Source organism: Gymnogyps californianus, chromosome 29, assembly GCF_018139145.2.
Source record: "Gymnogyps californianus isolate 813 chromosome 29, ASM1813914v2, whole genome shotgun sequence".
Lineage (NCBI taxonomy): Eukaryota > Metazoa > Chordata > Aves > Accipitriformes > Cathartidae > Gymnogyps > Gymnogyps californianus.
This window is the reverse complement of record NC_059499.1, coordinates 238,391-258,485: the sequence shown is the minus strand read 5'-3', so window position 1 is coordinate 258,485 and position 20,095 is coordinate 238,391. Positions and strand designations below refer to the sequence as shown.

Genomic DNA, 20,095 nt, shown 5'->3' with positions numbered 1-20,095 from the left:
TTCTTACAAAAAAAAATTAATAAGCTTAAAATCTGAAACCAAATTACATTGAAACAGCACCATCCATACTGCTGTATTTGGCTCCATATTTACTTAATAGTAAGACTTTAAGTAAGTAGTTGCAGTCATACACTGACCTTAGAAACTGCAAGACCAAGACAAAGTGCACATTGAGAACTGAAGGAGAAGAATTGTGTTAAAATCTTATTCTGTGATAACACAGAACCAGTAACTATCCTAGAAACAAAGTCACAAAATTGATGGCGCTCATAAACACATAGCAGGTCATTTTATTTATCCATTAATTCCTGTCTACATAGACAACAAAAACGCTAATCCTGGGCCTAATCATCATTTTGCCTCGATCACTGTAATCTTCTCTCTGACTCTCCAATTACCCCACTCTAATTCACAGAAAATGTGTCTGCCAATTTGATAATTTTCATAACCACGAACGGATTAGATCTCATCTCTTTGAATTCCAAGAATGCTGCTTCTTCCCCACCTCATCAAGTTCAAGCTTCCTGTCATTGTCTTCAAGGTGTGCATAACCGTACCTTGGTTCTTCACTTGTTCCCGTTCCTTAGTGCTTTCTGTTTCACCAGCGACAACCATTATATGTGTTCTTTTTCCCCCCCTTTTAAGTAATACCATTGCTTTCTCTGTGCTACTCTTCACACTTCATATGCCCCACTTGCACCAATCCACAGGATCTTTACCATTCTTCTTGCAGGTCGTGCCTTAAAATCTCCTTGTGAATGTCAACGCAAATGAGCAGCCAAATGATGACAGCCATAGTTCGGAGGCAGCTATAAAAGCTTGCATGAATTTACCCTGAAAACTCCAACGATTTGGTACTTTCAAGACCTAAAACTATCATATTTACCACATCTGATATAAGGTACATATCTGTGTCTCCGCTTTCCACATTTGTTCTGTTAACTTGCAAGTCTTGTTTTTAATTATACTACAGGCTTCTTCAGGTCAGAAAAATGGACTATGGACTTGCGAAGTACCTGCTTCGATGACACCGATCCCTGAAAGAGATCTTTGCATGTTTCCACTACAAAGACCTTTACAAGAAAAGCAGTATATCCATCTGGTGCACCCAATAAGATTCATGTGAAATTAAAGCAGTGGAGCCTGATCGCCCATGCCCACAATCAAGTATTTTCTAAGCTCGCACACTGTCATTTAACCACACTGCTACATAACTTCTAAGACTAGAAAGTACCGCTATAATCAAGCGGCATGGCATTCTACATCAGGCCAAGAACTCTGCTCAGCAAATCCTATTCCACTGCTCACATTTTGCAGACCCACAGCAGGTCTTTCCAAAGTAACATCAACATTTTTTATTTAAAGACTTTTTTTGAAGAAAGAAACTGCCATTTCCCTGGGGACTCTATTCCAAGACCTAATCCACATTTTGCAACAACTTTCATCTATGGGATCTTAGGCTAACATAAATTTTGCTAGATTAAGAACCATCTAATATCAAATCTCTACACGACCTTACAAATTATGATCAAGACATGTCCTAACCATCTCCCTAAGAAGCAAAACACATCAAACTTCCACTCTCTCATCCAGTAGATTCTGTAGATCTCAAATCCCTCCTGTAATCGTTCTTCCCCAAAAAGATTAATTAGGAAGCATTTTAACATCCATTTTGACATGTGCTACCTAGAACTAAATGGTGTTCATTAATGATTTTTCTAATGCCATATACAGTTTTAATACCTATTATTCATTCTTATTCCCCTGTTGACACATCCAAAGCCCTTTTTGCCCATCATCTGCTAAGATTTCTGTTCTTCTGATCCCCTGCTTTCCCAGAAAAAAAAAAACCAAGGGTTGACTTCTACTGCCAGCTCCTAGATATGTTTTCCCCCCCATCCCCCAGCAGTATTAAATGAATTTTTTTTCCTCTGTCCAATTTACTACGTCATCTTCATTTCTGCTACTGCTTTTGTTGACAAAAACATATTGTGATTTTATATTTGGAAGGTGAGTATTTTTCTTTTGGTTCTTTCCACTGCTTCAGCTCCAGGGGACATTAAAAAAATTCAGCTGAGTGTCTGAAATCCCAGAATATTTCTAGTAACTCTATGGCCTCCTACAATCCCTTCTCATATTCCTTGTCTTCTTTATTCTGCTATGGAAGACAGCTACCACACTCAGAAGTTCTTTCTCAAAAAGAGAATAAAATGTGTCATAAAACCCCCACTATATTTCTCCACATCACTTATCCTAAGCAGCAACACGGACCACTGGAGGTCACTGAAACAGAAGTTCAAGGACCTTGGATTACCTATGTGAGTATTTTTTAAATGTTTAGAGATGGAGACACTTGTCAGAAATAAAGTTACTGTTTGTGTTCTATGAGGTGACAAATATAGTATTTTGCAAACAGAATCTGTTAGATGTGTTTTTCACAGCCACAAAATAACAGAGTACCTGTCTTGTCAAGAAGAATATTCTACAGAAGCACTCGTAGCAAAGACAGTATGGGCCACGTGTTGGGAGAGCAAATGGTAGCAGGACACTTATTTTGTAGGAAGAAACGCAGAGGGCAGACATGATGACTCTTTGCAAGTATGCTCAAGGAGGAGGAAAACTTTGTAAGCAGATATAATGTTTCTTCTGGTACTTAACCTTACTTCTTCTGATACCGTACCTTAACTGAAAAGTCTGGAAACACAACATTGAATTTTGACTTGCCTGATAATTTTGCTGTTTCACTATTCATATGCAAATTAACATGACATTGCTAAACACTGCATAACAAAACCCATATTTGATCAGACCAAAGGTTCATTCAGCCTTAGGCTGTTAGTCCCAACATTAGCCAATACTGATTGCCCAGGGAAAAGCATAAAAAACCCCAATGTATGCTGTGGTAATTCCACTAAAATATTCTCCCAGCCTCTAAATTTGTGATTCAGGAACTTCCTCAGAGGTATGTTCTCTACGTCTAATGCCTTTCAATGGATTTTTCTGAACAAAAAACTCTGTTATTTATACCCACCCAGTAAAAGATAATGTAAGAGACATAGTAAACCAGCATTTCACCTTTAACTCCTGACATAATGTGCAGACAATGCCTTTGGTTATGCCAAAAATACCCCAGCGCTAGGATGGCCATACACACCATGTGAGCCATGCTGCACAACAGGTAATGCTGTGATACAGAAAATTAAGAACAAATACAGATTTTGCTTTCACAGAATAATCACATTAGGTCTGCATATCAGATTTTTTTTTTCTTTTTGAAAGCTGTGAGATGAAACACATGACCTCACTGGAGTGGAAGAAATGTGTCCACAATGGCAAAAGTTGACCTCTTGCCAACGGCAGCACAAATTAAATTTTTTTTTTAAAAAGTCAACAATCCATTTGACAACAATACCTATTTAAAAATAACTGTAATTCAGTAATTATATGTGCTATTTCCATTTTTCTCTTGTGACAACAGCATTATAATTTATATCAACAAGCCTGTCTCTTGCACCAAGAGTTTAAACTGCTTTTTGTATCCTCCAGGACAGTTTAAACTTCCAAAACCAACTGAAAACAGGCTGCTTCTTTTTGTAAATTATGACTCAAGTTATTTTACTCTTTATTATCACTCGAACATTAAGTGCTTTTTAGATGACTGTTGACTGCCTGCAGCAATCAAACGTAACTAAAGTCCAAAAAGAAGTTGCAATAATTTAGTCTTTAAAGCCAAGATGTACTTAGACCCCCTCAAAATAAAAAAAAACCCTGTCTTATATAGAGTTTAGAAAAGCTACTGAAGCTTTAATTTTCAAGTAAGAATGCTTCTTAAGAACTCAAGTAGGCAGACAGATGATGATTTTAGAGCCCATCTCTACCCATATGTTCAACCAGCTGCTAGAACTTCCCCATTCATGCAGAGGCAGAAGCACCAGGGATGGTCTCAAGGTCCTCAAGGATGACCACGTGAAACACAAGCCTTTCAGCATTCACCCCCAAAACCCCAGGTTCTTGGAAAACATTGCTTTTGCAGGTGCAATCTACGTTAATGCAAGGAAGACAATCAAAATAAACAACGAAAGATGCAAAAAAGGTACATTGTTCCTGAAAATGAAAACTAAGTATATTTAAATGTGTGAAGGTAAAGTCACAGATTTTTACCACACATCCGTCCCGGAGTCCCTGTTCCCCAAATCTCTCCTAACCAGACTGGAAAGCCAGTGTAAGAACCCACTACCTCAAGCTTCCCTTAGTGGCTCCTGACAGCACACAACTACCAGGAGACTGAATGCGTGTCCTGAGGCCATCTGATGGAAACCCACATTCCAAGTAGTTTCTAGTTCTCTGCTAGGTAATTAACAGGGTGAAGGAACCACAAACCAAGGGTGAAAAACTGAAGTTAGAAAGTCAGGAGACTATCTAACAGAAAGAAAAGGACAGCAACACATTTTGGCTTCCGATCTGAGAGATGGGTAAGGCTAAGATACATTAGGCTCAATCATCTAATCCCAAATTACCGGTCAATAAAACTGAAATAGGATTAAAAATCCAATGAAAGTAAAATTTCGGAAGTATGACTTTGGGAGGAGGATTGCAAGCAGGAAAGTCTACAAGCCACTGACCTAGTAAAGTAGCCAATATCCCAACATGCAAAAAAGAAAAAAAAAAAAAAATCTGCCCGAGAGACCCCTGCCGCCATCACCTCGGCAGCCCCAGCTCCCCCTGCACCACCGCCTTTCACACGAGGGCAGGACCCCACTCTTCCCACCATCTCTGCCCTACAGAAAAATTAAAGTTTCGGGGATGCGGAGACTTGCGCACAGACCTGATCCCCAGGAAACTTCCTGAAACCCGACACGGGCACCTGGCCGACGAGGGACTCCCCCGGGGCCGCTGCCAGGGCTGACCCGCGCCCCCCGGCCCCTCCAGCGCGGCACCGGGCCAGCTGTCAGGTGATATCCCGCCCCCCCCCCCGCTCCCGCGGGGCCCGACACAACGCATGAGCGCGGCTGTCAGGCTCTCTCCACCCCCGCAGGGCACAGGCCCGGCTTCGGGCGTCCCGCCGGCCCACGGCCCCGCTGCGGGCACCGCTCCTGTCACCGGGACCCCCTGCCGCCGCCCCGCGCCCCGGGCCCGGGCCCCGCTGGCGGGGATCCCCCGCCTCCCTCGCCGGCGCGGGCCCGGCTGTCAGGGATCCCCCGCCCCCTCCCGGCGCGGGCCCGGCTGTCAGGGATCCCCCGCCCCGCTTCACGCAAAGGCCCTGCCGGGGTCCCCCGCTCCGCTTCGGGCGCGGGCCCTGCCGGGGCCCCCCGCGCCCGCCCGCCGCCGCGGACCCCGCCGCCGCCGCCGGGGATCCCCCGCCGCCGCCCCGGCAAGCCCCGCCGCCGGGGATGCCCCGCGCCCGCGAACGGGGCCCGGGGCGGCGCGGCGGCCCGCGGCGCGGCGGGGATGCGGGGCAGCGCGCGCCTCGGCGGCGGGGCGGGGCGGGGCGGCCCCCGCCGCGGCTCCCCGGCCAGGCTCCCCTCCCCCGGGCTCCGGGCCTGAGGCGGTCCCAGTCCCCGCCCGTCGCCCGCTCGCTCGCCCGCTCCTCACCGTGTCAGCGACAACACGGCCGGGGCCGAGGACGGGCTCCTCCGCGCCGCATCTTCCCGGCCGCCCGCGCGGACGGGGCCAGGGCGGGACCCGGACCGACCGGCCGCCGCTTCGGCCCTGCTCCGAGCCGAGGCAGCGAAACCAAAATGGCGGCGGCTCCTGCTCCACCGCGAGCGAGCGCCCGGCGCCCCGCCTTCCCCGCGCCCGGCCACGCCCCCGCCCGGCCACACCCCTCCGGGCTAGCCCCGCCCCGGCCGAGAGAGGGTGCCGTTAGCCTGGCGGTGGGCGGGACCCGCGCCATCGCGCCCCGCGCGGCCTGTCCCTGCCCGGGACCCGTAGCGCCTCGCGTCATCCTCGGCCTCTCGCGCGGCGGATCCTGTCAGCGGGGCGGGCCCGCCGCCAGCGGTGAGTGCCGGGGCGCCCGGCGCCGGCCCGGGGCGGGTGGGGGGGAGGAGGGACTCGCCCGGCGCCGGCCCGGGGCCCGCGGGTCGGCCGCTTGCTTGGCGGCGGCGGCGGCGGCTGCTGCCCGCAGGGCCCGGCTCTGCTTCCGCGGCGGCCGCTCGGGCAGCAGCCGTGCGGAGGTCGGGCCCGCGCGGTGCGGCAGCGTGTGGGGACGCGGGGCGGTAATCGGGGCACGATCCAGCAGCGAGGCCGCGGGAGGAAGGGGGCAGAGCAGCGGCGGGGGACACGGGAAGCAGCCTGGAGCCTGCCGGGAGCCGGGGCAGAGGGGAGGCGGGAATGGAAGGGCGACTGGCTGGTTGCCTTTAGTTGCCCTTCGCAGGTTTGACGAGCAGAACTTCGGCTTTCCCGGTTTTCTCTAGTGGCCCCCATTTCTAGATCAGGTTGAATGACGTACTTTATGCCTCCTTTTTATCTCACTCCTGTGTATGTCTAGAGAATAATGGAGTACGGTGGAGAGCACATGGGAGGGAAAACTGGGGAGGAGGCGTGGGGGAATGGGTCCCTGAAACAGCAGTGGGCATGCAGGCATCAGTCGTCCAAAGACGGTAACGCTCTGGTTAGCTCAACGTTGTTTCTGTCTGCTGCTCCTGTGTTTCTGGTGCTTGTAAATATATAGACAGCAAGCAACCAGAAATTGTTTTTAATTTAGTCTGGAGAGGTGATACGTTAGGATTGCTTAATGATGTCTGCGAATATAACTTTCAGGGTTCTTTGCGTAATTTTTACTAGCAAATTATATTCCGATCTATAAATCCTTTCCTAAAGACCACAAGCAGACAAGTGTTTTTTCTATAATGGAACAGTATGCTGAGTTGGACAGTCCTTTAACTTGATCCAGGTACAAATCAGTGAAGTGGCCGCAGTTTTAATCTACTCTTCTGCTACAGCTCCTCTCCCACGGATAGACAAACCCCAGAGAAGAGCCCTTACAACTTGTGTTAAAGTAGTCATTCAAGAATTCTGTCAGAGTGTTAGGGGTGCCCAAAATAAACAGAAACACTCAGGTTTTTGTGACTCCTTACTAGTTGTGTTTGAGAAAACAGCTTTCCCATCCCTACTTTCTTTACTATTAAAACTGTGATTTGAAACAAATGGGATACATTCTCATGAGAAACAGAATTTCTCCCTCCTCTTCTGCTGTATATGCTAGCATGGCAAAGTAAAATGACTAAAAAAGCCTCCACAGGCTGATATCTTCACTTATTCTTGAAATAGCAAAACTGGGGCTTGTTTTTCAAATATGTATTGTGCATTGATTGTTAGATGAAAGAATGTAAAGCATCTTTACAAAATTAATGTCCTTCAGTGTGGAGTTATTTTCTCATTCTCTGCAGTTAAATCATCTTTGTCTTGCTTAGCAGTAACACTGCAGTTAACCACCAGATTCCACTAAGACACCTATTCCTCCTAAGGAATTACAAGGTAATTATCTCGCTTTGAATGCATTGTGTAACTTACTTGCAACCAAGAATTCTTAAAGCATCTTTGTTAGGTATTGTCATTATTTTCTCCTAAGGAAGTGGTATGAAGAAGGCCTTGAATGCTGGCAGAGACGACAGATTTAACTAGTTTACTTACCTTTTTGCCTCTATTTTTGCATCACTATTGCTCAAGTGTTTTGTTTTGGTTTTTTTCTCCTGTTGTAATCAAAGATGGCTGAGCAGTAGATACTAATACATCATTAGGATGAAGCTGGAAACAGAAGCATCTTCAGTCTCTGCATTATTCCAGTTTCTTCAAAATAATCACTGTAGAGCCTGTGCTCTTACATCTCTTAACAGTTGCAGTCAAAATAGATGCCCTTCCCCAATAAAAGAATCTGTCCTCCTCACTAGATGAATGAAATATCTTTACTTATAAAGTAAGGTTTTTTTGTAAATGTCGCTCTGAAAAAAGGCAACATAATTAATGGAGTATTTTTTTATTAGGCAAATGATGCCGATTACCAGTAGTCAACTGTATTGCTGCAGAGCACTCTGACAGTTTGTCTGAATTATTTGTGTGCCTTGACTTTAAGCTCTTTGGGCAGGAACAATTCTCTCCCAGCATAAGATACATTAAACATAACAAAACCCCTAAAAAATCCACTTCTGTCTCTGCAGAAAAAATGCTGAGAAGTCTGAAAGGACTTGTCTACCATCCTCTAAAGGTAAGTCCTGTAACAGCGTGATGCTGCTTCCAGTATTTCAGCTGTCCTGTGAACTGGAATGACAATTTACAACTGTAAAAAGTGAGATTCTTCTTACATCCATCACCTAAAAACTTGGTGCCTCCTATAAGCTGGTTGTGTAAACTCCCATTATGGGCAAAGGGAAGAGAGACAGCTTGTGTGTGTTATTCCTTCTACATTTCTCTCTGTTGGCTGGAGAGCAAGCGAGAACGTGCAAGCATGCCTGGATAGTTGGCTTAAATGAGACATTTGTTAGAAAACTGCAGTTTAGTATTCTGCAATGTCCGGAATGCTGAAATTCTACATCTTCAATGCAAGCGTTTCTCAGAAAACAGAATCTACTTGCTCTGCACTGCTGAAAAGTACAGAGGAAGAAGCCCTTTATACAGAACAGAACCAGCAGCCTTTCACAAAGCCTGTGTTGCTGGGGGGAAGAAAATTTTGCCAAAGATGGCTCAGTGCTTCAGGTGGGTGTAGTAATAGCTCTGCCGCAACAACACAGCAGCACTACGTTATCAGTAAAGCTTCTTTATATTATAAATAGCATAATGAGTTAATGTTGCATATCTGGAATGACTTCCTAATGGTAAAGAACTTCAGTTGTTTTGTTTGCTGTTGTCTTTTAAATGCTTTTTCACTAGTACATAGTGATATGCAGCCATTAAAGAGGATGACTGTATAACTATTTGTTTCCAGAGACAAGATTCTGGTTGTACAGTACTGTACTTATGATGGCAGCCTTTATGAAATAAACAGTCTTTTCTAGAGACTAAGATATGTGGAAACATGTAGGAACAGCTCCACCTTATGGCACATGACTTTGTGATTAATCTCCATGTACCACGTGATAGTTTGCTGCCATTTCAGGGATCCGAGTTAGACTACTCTGTCCTTTGGCAGATGGAAACTTACTATAAAATCCACTCTATGCTACTAGGATAAACTACGTTAAAAGATGATGTGAAAATGTGAGAACCTTATGTACATGTTAGGATTTACTACGCAGAGCTCTGCAGTGAGCCAGAAAGGTATATGTATATGTTTCTGGCATTCCGCATGAAGCCAAGGGGATCAGTGATAAGCCACTGTCTTTTGTTCAGGAGGAGGGACCAAGTGGCATGTTGCTACTATAAAGTCAGAATATATAATGCATTAGCAGTGGTATTCTAGGTCACTCAAAGATATTCTTGTAGCCTGTTAAAATGCAGATGCACTTCTGCATGAATTTTGTAAATGGCAATGCAGTAATTCATAAAATGCAAATCTGTATCTCTCAGATTCAGGATAATTGTAAGTAGTGTCGTATTCACTACTCTAGGAGTTTGTGTTGATTTTGTAGAACTTCAGAGAGTCAGGAAGGATTTCATGTCTCCAGGTACGTAGAAGCTGCTTCTACAGCCCAGCGCAAGCTACCATCCACAAAGGAAAAATTCCAAAGCACTACAAGGCTACACAGTGATTTTGAGGAAGACGTATCATACTAAGGCTCAAAGAAGTGATGTTCTATCTATTGATGGAAAAATAGAAGTTCTATGCACTTGGCTGCCAGAACAGAGGACTGGGCTTCGGGACAAAGTCCTTCTCACACTTGCATCCTGTCTTACTGTGCTGTCTTCTACTCCCTTCATAGAACTTATTGGGAACTGGCTTTTGTACCATAGAGAATCCAACTCCTGCTGATCTTCTGAGATTGTGCTTTTAAAAAAGTGGTATTGGTAATACTAGTTTGACTAAGTATCATTCAGCTAAAGTCTTGAGCTGTATCTAGACACACATAAAAACTGAACACACTCAGAGCAAGTTAATCCTTGCTTAATTTTCAGTCACTGTTACACAGGTCAGGGACAAGGATTTGTGTGGTACTCCAGAGGAAGGATGTCCACAGAGCAGTAAGCTTGCCTTTTCTTTTACGTGAGCAAAGCTCACAGCCCCAAGATGTTCACTTGAGACTTGAGAAGGAGGGAATGTGGGATGCTCAAAGAAAATGAGAGGGGCTATGATTCCAGGCTAGGAATGACTTAGGGCTGACATTTTCTAGGTGAATAGGTGACAATAGTTCCATGCTCTAGTTATTCATGTACTAAATGAGCATCTTAGTGCCTTGCTCTAGGCTGTAAATTAAGTCACTTCTGTGGACTTAAAACTAAACATAGCCAAATAAGACATCCTAATTGATCGTTTGGATTTGAGGAGGAAAAGAACATTGTGGGAACAAGAGAAGAATGACAGAAGTGAATGTTTAGTGATCTTCTACATATATGCTGCAGTAGTTTGTTATAGAGGTATCTAGTGTTGAGTACAAACTGGTTTCATTCCTTCCCTAAAAGGAGAGTCAGTGCTGAAATGCTGATTCAGGAGTCCATTGTGTGTTTAACATGGGATGTGGGGTAATCCGACATTACACTTTCTTCTGAGCCCTTGTGGCTTTCAAATGACCCCCTGAGGAAAACTCGGATGACAGCAGAATTGCATCATGCCATGGAGAACTGAAACAGCTGTTCCTGTCTCTGCACTGTAGTTTATGGCTACTCTTATCTATGCGGACAGACAAAATAGGAAACTACTCGCTCTGTTTACAGTTGGAGCCTGCAACTGTTCCAGTCAGTAATATGAAGGGTGGCTTTCAGTTTTGCTTGCTTTGGTCACAGTCTCTGTTTGGAGTATACCCTTTTTTATTCATTGACAAGTGCTTATATTTTCTTTCACCATAACATAATAAAATGCTTGTCCTACTACTCACTTTCTTGCCTATTTTGGCTAGGCTTTACAGGCATGCTTCAGCAGTCTGTCTATGGAAAAAAGAATTAATCAGCTTAGCTGGCTGTTTCAGTTTCTCAGCCACGTCTGTATTATAATGAAAGAGTCTGTATGCAGGGACACAGTTAGGAAAATCAGTGCAGGGAATGTAATTATAAATATCAAATAGTGGGCAGCACTGTGCTAATCCCTCAATAATTGAGGTGATTATGGATTACTAGACAGCTTGAATTTTCAAGGTACTACTATTCATCAGAGTGGGCAGAAACATTGTGGGAACTTCCCAGCAATAAGACCTTAATGGCTGTACTTGTGCTCTTAAGCAATCTTAAAGGGGATAACTTTCAGGTACAGGGCTTGGCTCTAGATGACTTAAGGTGGTAGCCGACTTGAGTGAATGGAAATGGTTTAGAAGCAGGCATCTAAATGTGAAATGTGGTTCTAAAGCATGTGGTTTTTCATAATGAATTTACATTCTACTGATGAATTTTTATTGCAGAGAATTCTATTTTGTATTGCATGCTACCTTGACCCGATCGTAATGTGCATGCAATGAGTGTACAAAACAAACTACTAACTGGATTTTTACCAGTAATCTTTGACTGCTGAGAAGTTTCTTGTCTGTTTGCCTTTTTCTTTCCTTAGTTGGACCATGGGTATGCCCTCCATATGGCAGCCAAGGATTCCTTAAGTTCCGTTGTCAGCCAGGGTGACCAAACGCTGGCAGAAAGACCAAGAGCAGTTTTCTATACCAGCGAGAATGACCCGGTGAGTTACTGCCACAATTGTTATTGTCAGACAGCAAGTGCCTAAATTCCATCAGTCTGCCTGTGGACATGCTGGGGTCAGGACTGCTTACTGGGATTGCGTTGTTCTAGTAAACATAAGGGAAGGGAGTACGCAGGCCTAATAATAGGCATCTAGACCGTGGTCCCCAGCCCAAAGGAAAACAGGCCGTGGCTGTGCAGGGCACCTGCTCGGGTTTAAACAAGACGGGGCTGGTCCTCTGCCTGAAAGCTCCTGGGAACGAGTATTGATTCCTTCGCTATAGTTGCACAGATGAGATAGACTGTCTATTGTAGAAGCTCAGATGTGGCTTAGCTTGTCATCAGACACCATTAACTTCAACTCCAGGGTTATTCTTCCCTGACTAACCTCCCCAAATTGGCTCTGAAGGGGGATAAAAAACACACCCCAGATGACCTCAGCACAGCATAGCTCTCCAGCATCATAATTCCAGCCTCACACTCTCCGTCTCAAGCACAAAATGAAGTGGAATAAATGAATGGAATAAGCCTTTGAGGTGCTTTTCTGCTGCCTCTGTAATTGGAGTCTTTCAATACTGATTCCTCTGGGGTCTCTATGGAAACAGCAGCATGCAGATGATCTTACTCACGTGATGCGAGTGTCTCTATAGATTGCACAGAAGAGTCCAGATGGCAAGGATTGTCCCCACTGTCCTGTGCCTACCATTTATGTTGCCAGGCAACTGGCTTTGGCATTCTGACTTCATGTGCCTGATGTTTGGTGACAACCACCATTGCTTATTAATTTGTCAGATCAGCGTTCCTTGGACTTGCTGTATTGCAGATCGCATATTGCAGCGGAGAGGCTCCGCTGGCTCACTTCATCAGCAAACCTGATAGCTCTGCCTGCACCCGTACTTGTGCACTGTAAAGTCCCATTAAAAATGGATTAAGAAGACCAGATGAAAACTAAATTTTTAATAAGACTTAGCTTTTATATACCTTTCCATTAGCAAAGCTCAAAGTGACTAAACACGAGAATAAAGATACTGACCCACTTTACAGATGTAGGAGCTGAAGAGTGAAGGAATTTGCCCAAGGTTATGCAGCAAGTCAGTGATGAAATTGAGAATGAAAATGGTCTCTGGAGTACTGATCTTCTGTTCGAGTCCATAGATAACACTGCCATGCAAAAACAAAGGTGCTGTTAGTCTGTGTCCGACACGTGCAGGAACATTCTAGGGAATCCAGCCCAGACTTTGAAATACAGCTCTGCTTGGAAAAAGACTGAAGTCTCTCTTAATAGGTCTCCTCTTTAGTCTATCTCCAAGTAACATCTCCTTACAGCAGAAGAGCTATTGACTAGCCAGGTTTTTACAATCTTCTTCCTGTTGCTAAGATTTACTGACCAGTGAACACCAGTTTGGCAACTCAAGCAGCTTAGATAGTTTGCAAATGGTTTCTTCCTATAAATAGCTTGGCAAACCTGTGGGTACCTTGAATCCTGCAGCTGTGCCAAGGTAAACCATACAGTCCAGGACGCACTGACCTGTCCTATGAGTACCCTTCCTCAGTAAGGTATGGAATAGGGGTGTAGTTACCAGGGGCTTTTCAGAGTGGAGGGGGGGCAGAAGATAAGAGAACAGGCATGTTGCATGCTGAAAGACTGAAAATCTGGTCTGAAGAAAGGGAGGGAGACTAACATATAGCAAGAATCCTGGGGCTAGAGAATTCATGGGTCTGCAGCAGTTGTGCATGAAGAGTCCATCAAGGAACTGGGAAAAGCAAAATATTCATGGCAAAAGCAGGCAGGAGTCAAACCTGTAGGTACAGCTGCTCACGTGGTTCCATGTGAGGAATACAGCGGGCAGCCTGGTCAGGGTAGCAGTACTCATCACAACTTTTTTTCCCCCATCCGTTCATTCTGGTCAAACCATTTGTCAGCCAGACTGCACAGGCAAGCGACCAAGCCCAGACCAGTATTGTCTCATCTGTTCTGGGCCTCAGTAAATTAAGCCCTGGGTCTATGCCGAAGCTAATAAGGAATACAAGGAAAGTCTGGATCAGCCCCCAAATCTGCTGAAGCTGGCAGAAATGATGACTGCTTCTTTTTCTTTCTGCATAGTGAATAAAAACTACTTTTCCTGGATCATTATTATGCAAAATAAAGGAAATAAGGAAGTCCTTATATTCTGATTCCATCTCAACCAAAATGGAAGCAAGAGATTGGCATGCACAAGAATAAAGAGGAGGAGGTTTTTTACTTTAAATCCATGGAAAAGTGCAGGAAGTGTAGAGCAGGACATGATATAAGCTTCAAAGCTTGGCACAAAAGTTGCTAAAAGTCACACAGGAAGTACTGCAGAATAGTGTCTCTATATACTGTCCTAATTATACAGACACAAAACCTGATGACTAGACCAAGAGTAAATAAATGCTTTGCAAGTATTGCATGGTAGGAAAATACAATAATGAAGGGAAAAAGCAAGGATGTATAACAAGGCATGAAACGGGTATTAAATTTTCAGATACCAGTAACAACTGCTTCTTAGCGTGCATAGTCAGAGATCTTAAAGTAATCACTATAAATAAATGCAGAACAATGCAAGTCCGCTGGAGGAATAATACTGACTTGTGACAATGTCACAAGGGACTTGAAATTATTGCCCCAGAAAACAGATCGTGAGTTCTTAAGCAAGCAGTACTAGGTAACAAGGCAAATGGCATATTAGGAGTTACTATTGAGAGACAGCAAAGAACAAACCAAAAACCACAATTTTGTCGCAGACTTAAAGTAAATTTGAATCCAGCAGATAACTCAAAAGGGGATCATATTGCTGTTAAGATATTGTGGTGACCAGAAGTACAAGTGGACTAATAAATGATTACACAAATTCATGAAGCATAGGGCCACTGGTGCCTGCAAAACACAATGGTTCATATACAAGCTCAAGGAATCCCTTTATTGTTTATTGCCAGGTAGGATATCCTTTCTTTAGACTCTTCCTAAGCATCTGCCAGTAGTGTCCCGACACTACAATTCCTGCTTTACTTTAATATGCTAGATCTTCTAACTCTCAGTAAGTAGATACTCGCTTTGAGTGTTCCTTCCCTGTTCCATTCTCACAGGCCTTCTGTATCCAGAAAAGAGATATCAGACTTTCCCGACCGTTACAGTTTGCGTTTTACCTTCCCAGGCCAACCACACAGAACACCATGAGGGTCGCCATTACAGCATTCCACTTGAGGAGGTGAAAGCTGTGTTTCCACATGGACTGCCCTATCGGTTCCAGCAGCAGGTACTTTGTCTTAGAGCAGATTTGTAGGGAGTGGACTGGTATGTGGGAAGAACCAGATCCAGCAGGTAACTACGATGCTTTCCTGTTGGAATAAGAGAGAGTGATGTGCTGCAAGAATGCAATTATTCCTGGTTCTCACTGTTATTTTCTACATCTAAAAGCTATGACTCAGCCTAACGAGAATAGTGGCAGAAGGGCGTGAGGATTCCACCTTAGGCAACATTCTGTCCAATATTTTTCATCTCTAACTTCTAAGTACATAATGAATTACAGAAATATTTTCCACAGTTACATTTCTATATGAAACAGGCTGTCTCATGAAATAAGTTTATATCAGCAACAAAAAACCCGTGCCTCTTGATTTCTGTTGTGTGACAGATCATGCTGTGACTGGATCAGGCTCTGTAAGCAGCTAACGCAGACTGCCTACTTGAGTTTAGGAACAGATTTCTTATCTGTGAGTTAGTCATTCTAGGTGATTGACTTTTGATTCATTGACAGGCCAGTCGGCCTCACCTCGATCTCTGGGAACGTGATGGAACAGCTAATCCTGGAAACCATTTCCAGGCACACAAAGGACAAGAAAGTCATCGGGGAAGTCAGCATGGCTTCACCAAGGGGAAGTCAGGCTTGACCAACCTGATAATCTTCTAGGATGGTATGGCTGGCCTGGCAGCCGAGGGAAGAGCAGTGGGCATTCAGACCCTGCACAGCACCAGTCAGAGACGGGGTCGTGCCAGGAACAGCTGGAGCGTGCCAGCACCTGGCTGCTTCTTCATATTCTGTTCCTTTTTTCAGATTAAGACCTTCAACGAAGCCTGCGTTATGGTGCGAAAACCAGCTCTAGAACTTTTCGCTTACCTGAAAAGCTCCAACTTTGCACACCCAGCTGTCAGATATGTGATCTGTATCTTTTATCACTTACTTGATGGTCGAATGCGAGTTAAATACAAGCGGGTGAGTTTATGCAGATGCGGGTGATGTTTTGATCCTACGCTGACCACTGTGGTTTAGTCTTCAGGAGGCGGTTCTGCCACGTGTCTGTTGTCAGCAGAGCTAGTCTGAGAAGTTCATGAAGCTTGCATACTTTTATTCTAAGCCTGATTTGTGTTATGGCACAGATCTACAAACAGGGCTATCAGCACAAACTAAAGGAATGGGAATCATCAGCTCTGGTGTAGTGGGGTGGGGGAGATATAGAGGGAAGGAACTCGTTAGGCTAGGTTTGCTGCTGAACAAAAGCATGATGGAATGTCATCCTTGCTTTTACAACCTTTCAACTTCCTTTACGCCTTTTGCGAAAGAGTTACAGTCAAGCATAAATTGAAGTGGTTTTTCAGAGACTTTCCTTGACAGTCCATGTTGGAGATGGCGAGAAAGGAACGGGGAAAACCATGACTCTGTGTCACGTGGTTCACTACTGCGCAAGGCAAGGCTGGCTGGTGCTGCACATCCCAGACGGTAAGAATACCGATGCTGACTGTGTACTACATCAAATACACACGCTGATCCGGAAGATGCTGCTTCAAGAGAAAGGTGTAGGGTAGGCCACAGGAAATTATCTTTGTTTTTCCATAGTGGAGAAGGCTTATAAAGCACAAAACCCCCAAATAAAGTAGAACGCAATTACAGTTATTTTCACCTGCTCTCGCATGCTTATAGTCAGTCTTTTTTTCTGCACTGATGCGAATGTGACAGGAGACGCTCTGTGTGGGGGTCTGTGTGACCTCCTCTGTTCTGAAGGGAGAGTCTTCTCCATTAAGGATGGCAGACTTTTCTTACCAGTGTAGCAGAATAAGGATGAGAGATGCAAACACCCCCCCCAGCACCCAACTCGTACAATTATTTTGACTTAAAAAAAAAAAAAAAAAAAAAAAAAAAGCAACTGTTTTATTTTGCTTACAGCTCATCTCTGGGTGAAAAACTGCAGGGAGCTTATGCAGTCTTCCTACAACAAAGACCGGCTTGATCAGCCTTTGCAAGCATCTTTCTGGCTCAAGAACTTCAAAACCTCAAATGAGCGCTTCCTAAAAGAGGTTTGTAGAGCCTGTCCAGTTGTCCTGGTTAGTAGCTGAGAACTACCCGCAGGATCATCGCTCAGGGACTGCATGTGCTTCCTGTCGTTGAGCACGTTGACGCGAATTCTAGATTTGCTCCTTTTTGAGAAATGCTTCATGTATTAATGCATGCACTCATATTGCGTACAAGCCCCCAAACCCTACCCTTCACTGGAATCCAACTGTTGTAGAAAAAGTAGTACTTTAAATCGCCCCTGTGGGGATGGCTATTTGCGATGAATACTTCTCCCAGATTCTGCACTAGTCTTTGGTTAAAGACCAGGAATCTTGCCATCCAGACTCGCCAAGCTGCCTTTGCACTGCTTAGTTCCCAATCTAATCGTAGTTCTCTTACCGCAGATAAAAACACAAAAAAAGTACGTGTGGGGCAAACGAGAATGCACTGAGGAGGGCAGACCATTGGGTGAAGTGGTGGAGCAGGTAAGGAATAACAACTGCTGCTGGCTTTGTCTCACCTTTTATTAGAAGATCCCATCATTGTGTATGTAGAACAAAGCGGTTCTAAAGATCTTAGCAATGGGAGTTCGAGGAAATGGAGGGCATTTCCCTATCAACAGGGTGGCTACAAAAAACGTTGTGGAAGATGTGACGGATCTGTAAAGGAAGTTGTACAGAGAGCTTGGGTAGAAGCAGAAATTAGAATGTGGAAGTTTCTCCGTCTCTGATGCTCAGTACCTTAGACCAGATTGCTCCTTTGAAAGGAAGGAACAGACTGTTGACTGTCGTTTTATCTTCCTTCCCCCTTAGAAAGGGCAGACGATGCCCAAAGTTGCCAGCATTCTATATTAACAAGAAAACCAACCTGAGATACGTGCCTTTTCCTACTTAAAGGGTTTAGCTCGCGTGAAAAATGCCAGCGATGCTGTAGGGGTCGTGCTGAAAGAGATAAAGCAGCAATGTCATCCTGGCTCATTCCGACTTCTTGTGGCAGTGGACGGCGTCAACGCGCTCTGGGGAAGGACTACATTAAAGAAGGAGGACAAAAGCCCCGTAAGAAGTGATCTGCTCTGATGATATTTCTGCATTCCTACTGCAAGGGAGAGCAGGGGAGGGTGTTGTGTGCATTTTTAAGTTCTGTAGTAATCCCTGAAAGACGTACATTTGGCTTTGCTAGCCTGGAGGGACCTGCGAAATTCATATTGTGCTTTAGACAATTTTTACTGAAGAAAGTTCTCTCAGTAAGAAAAAAGTGCGTATACGTCTTGTTACAGCAGGAAAGGTTTGGGCATTTCTCTGTGTCACATTACTAAGGCTGAATGCTGCAGTGCTAAGTAAAAGCAAAGGGAAAAAAAAAGGCGTTTAAAGGATGCAAATGATCCTTCCAGTCTAATTTAAAGTAGGGGAGGGGAATTTATGTCTGACAGAAACTGCTGGCAAAAAAAGTGATACAGACAATCTTCACCAGGTTTCTCCAGAGGAGCTGACTCTTGTGTACAATCTAAGGAAGATGATGATGAATAATTGGGTGAGTTCCAGGCTGTGCCTTTGGGTGTGTTATTCCCAGCAATTAAAGCTACACGCTGATAAGCATAAAGCTGCAAATGTAACATCACGCTGTTCCTTCAGCGAAGGAGAGGATGAGCACAGCGCGACTGTTAAGAGTTAGTATCACATCAGTGTTTCTGACATCACCCAAAGAGAGTAAGAACAGGTCAAATATATAACAATGCTTTTCTTGATTCCTGTGCCAAACTCCAGTTTATGCCCCTGAGCGAGAGGTATTCCATAACCCTTACGACACTTTGTTTTATGATTTTTTTGAACTAGTGAGAACTTTCAGTTTCTAAACGTTTTGCTATAGGAGGTCAACTCCTGCTGCTGCTTTTTCGATCCCCTGGATGCTAACGTCTGTAACAGGTAGTCTTCAGATTTAAAAGTATATAGAAAAGTCCTTTTTAAAGTACGTCAGTTGTTTCAATAGAAAGCCATTTATAGGTAAGAACGGCACGTTCAAATGCCAGCACTGGAAACCCCAGCTACGTATTTCCTGTGCTGCATGCGCACTTGGCGTAGCCAGGGTTAACGTAGTTCGGAGCGCCGTAAGAAGTCCATTATATAGAATTTTGGAATTGAAGTAACTGTAAGATCAAAGAGGAAGATACCTCACTTGGTCAGAATCAATCCGCAACTATTTCACAAAGACCACGCTTGCAGCTAGAGGGGTTTCTCATTTGCCTTTTAGAACGGAGGTGCCATTGTGACAACCCTCAGCCAGACCGGCTCTCTCTTCAAACCCAGTTCTGCCTATTTGCCCCAGGAGTTGCTGGGAAAGGTGAGTCGCCGCCGCTTTTTTCTTTTGCCCCCTTCACACTGGGAACCAGACGGAGCTCCTGGTTTGGGAACTGCCTTCAGTTCAGGGTGGCAGGCTTTGCCCGAGTCTCTCTCCGGATCACGTACACCTTGATTCTCCTTTGAATTCACTCGGCTTGAGCTCTCCCGCGGCCGGGCCGGGCCGGGCCCTCTCCCGCACAACTCCCGCAGGAAGGAGAGGGCGATGCCCGGGCGCTGCCGCCCGCCGCCGGACCTCACTCCCGGCTCTGCTTCCCAGGAGGGCTTCGACGCCCTGGACCCCTTCGTCCCCGTCCCGGTCCCCAACTACAGCCCCAGGGAGTTCGAGAGCTGCTACCGCTACTACCTCGATCGCAAGTGGCTGCAGCACGAGCAAGGTCAGCTCCCGGCCCGGGGGGCCCGGCAGCGCGGGGACCGGCCTGCCTGCCGGCCTGCCGGCCTGCCTGCCTGCCTGCCGGCCTGCCTGCGCGGGGGCGGCGGGCCGGGCGGGCGGGGGGGCCCGCGGAGGAGGCCGCGCCCCCAACGCACCTTCTGTCTTGCAGCGCGCACGGAGGACGGCAAGGAGGAGCTGCGGTTCCTGAGCGGCTCCAACCCGCGGCAGCTGGACCGGCTGGCGGGGCCCCTCTAGCGCAATAAAGGCCGGAGCGGCGGCGGCCGCTCCCTCTCGGTGTCGGTGTCCGTGTCCGTGTCCGTGGCGGTGTC

At 45.6% G+C, this 20,095-nt stretch overlaps 2 protein-coding genes across 7 annotated transcripts in view; one reads left to right on the top strand and one right to left on the bottom strand.

The window, feature by feature from the left end:
• The window catches only part of ASH1L (ASH1 like histone lysine methyltransferase), a 63,108-nt gene extending 57,459 nt beyond the window's left edge, over window positions 1–5,649 (bottom strand). The window contains exon 1 of the mRNA XM_050912426.1: window positions 5,593–5,649. The gene's annotated coding sequence lies outside the window, so the exon portion shown is untranslated. The remainder of the gene's footprint in view (window positions 1–5,592) is intronic.
• A 299-nt stretch (window positions 5,650–5,948) lies between these two features.
• Window positions 5,949–20,061, top strand: DAP3 (death associated protein 3). Of its 6 annotated transcripts, none has more exons than XM_050912290.1 (14): window positions 5,949–5,997; window positions 7,389–7,476; window positions 8,157–8,203; window positions 11,627–11,749; window positions 14,925–15,026; window positions 15,825–15,933; window positions 16,395–16,487; window positions 16,932–17,062; window positions 17,444–17,524; window positions 17,936–18,094; window positions 18,510–18,569; window positions 19,287–19,376; window positions 19,653–19,770; window positions 19,936–20,061. In XM_050912290.1, the coding sequence occupies exons 3-14, from the start codon at window positions 8,162–8,164 to the stop codon at window positions 20,019–20,021; spliced, it is 1,194 nt and encodes a 397-aa protein (XP_050768247.1). In that variant the 5' UTR covers window positions 5,949–5,997; window positions 7,389–7,476; window positions 8,157–8,161; the 3' UTR covers window positions 20,022–20,061. The 6 variants fall into 6 exon arrangements, with proteins under 6 accessions (XP_050768247.1, XP_050768250.1, XP_050768252.1 ...); XM_050912293.1 differs by having other exon boundaries at window positions 5,981–5,997; window positions 7,413–7,476; XM_050912295.1 differs by lacking the exon at window positions 5,949–5,997 and adding an exon at window positions 6,156–6,173 and having other exon boundaries at window positions 7,413–7,476.
• Window positions 20,062–20,095: the final 34 nt, after the last annotated feature.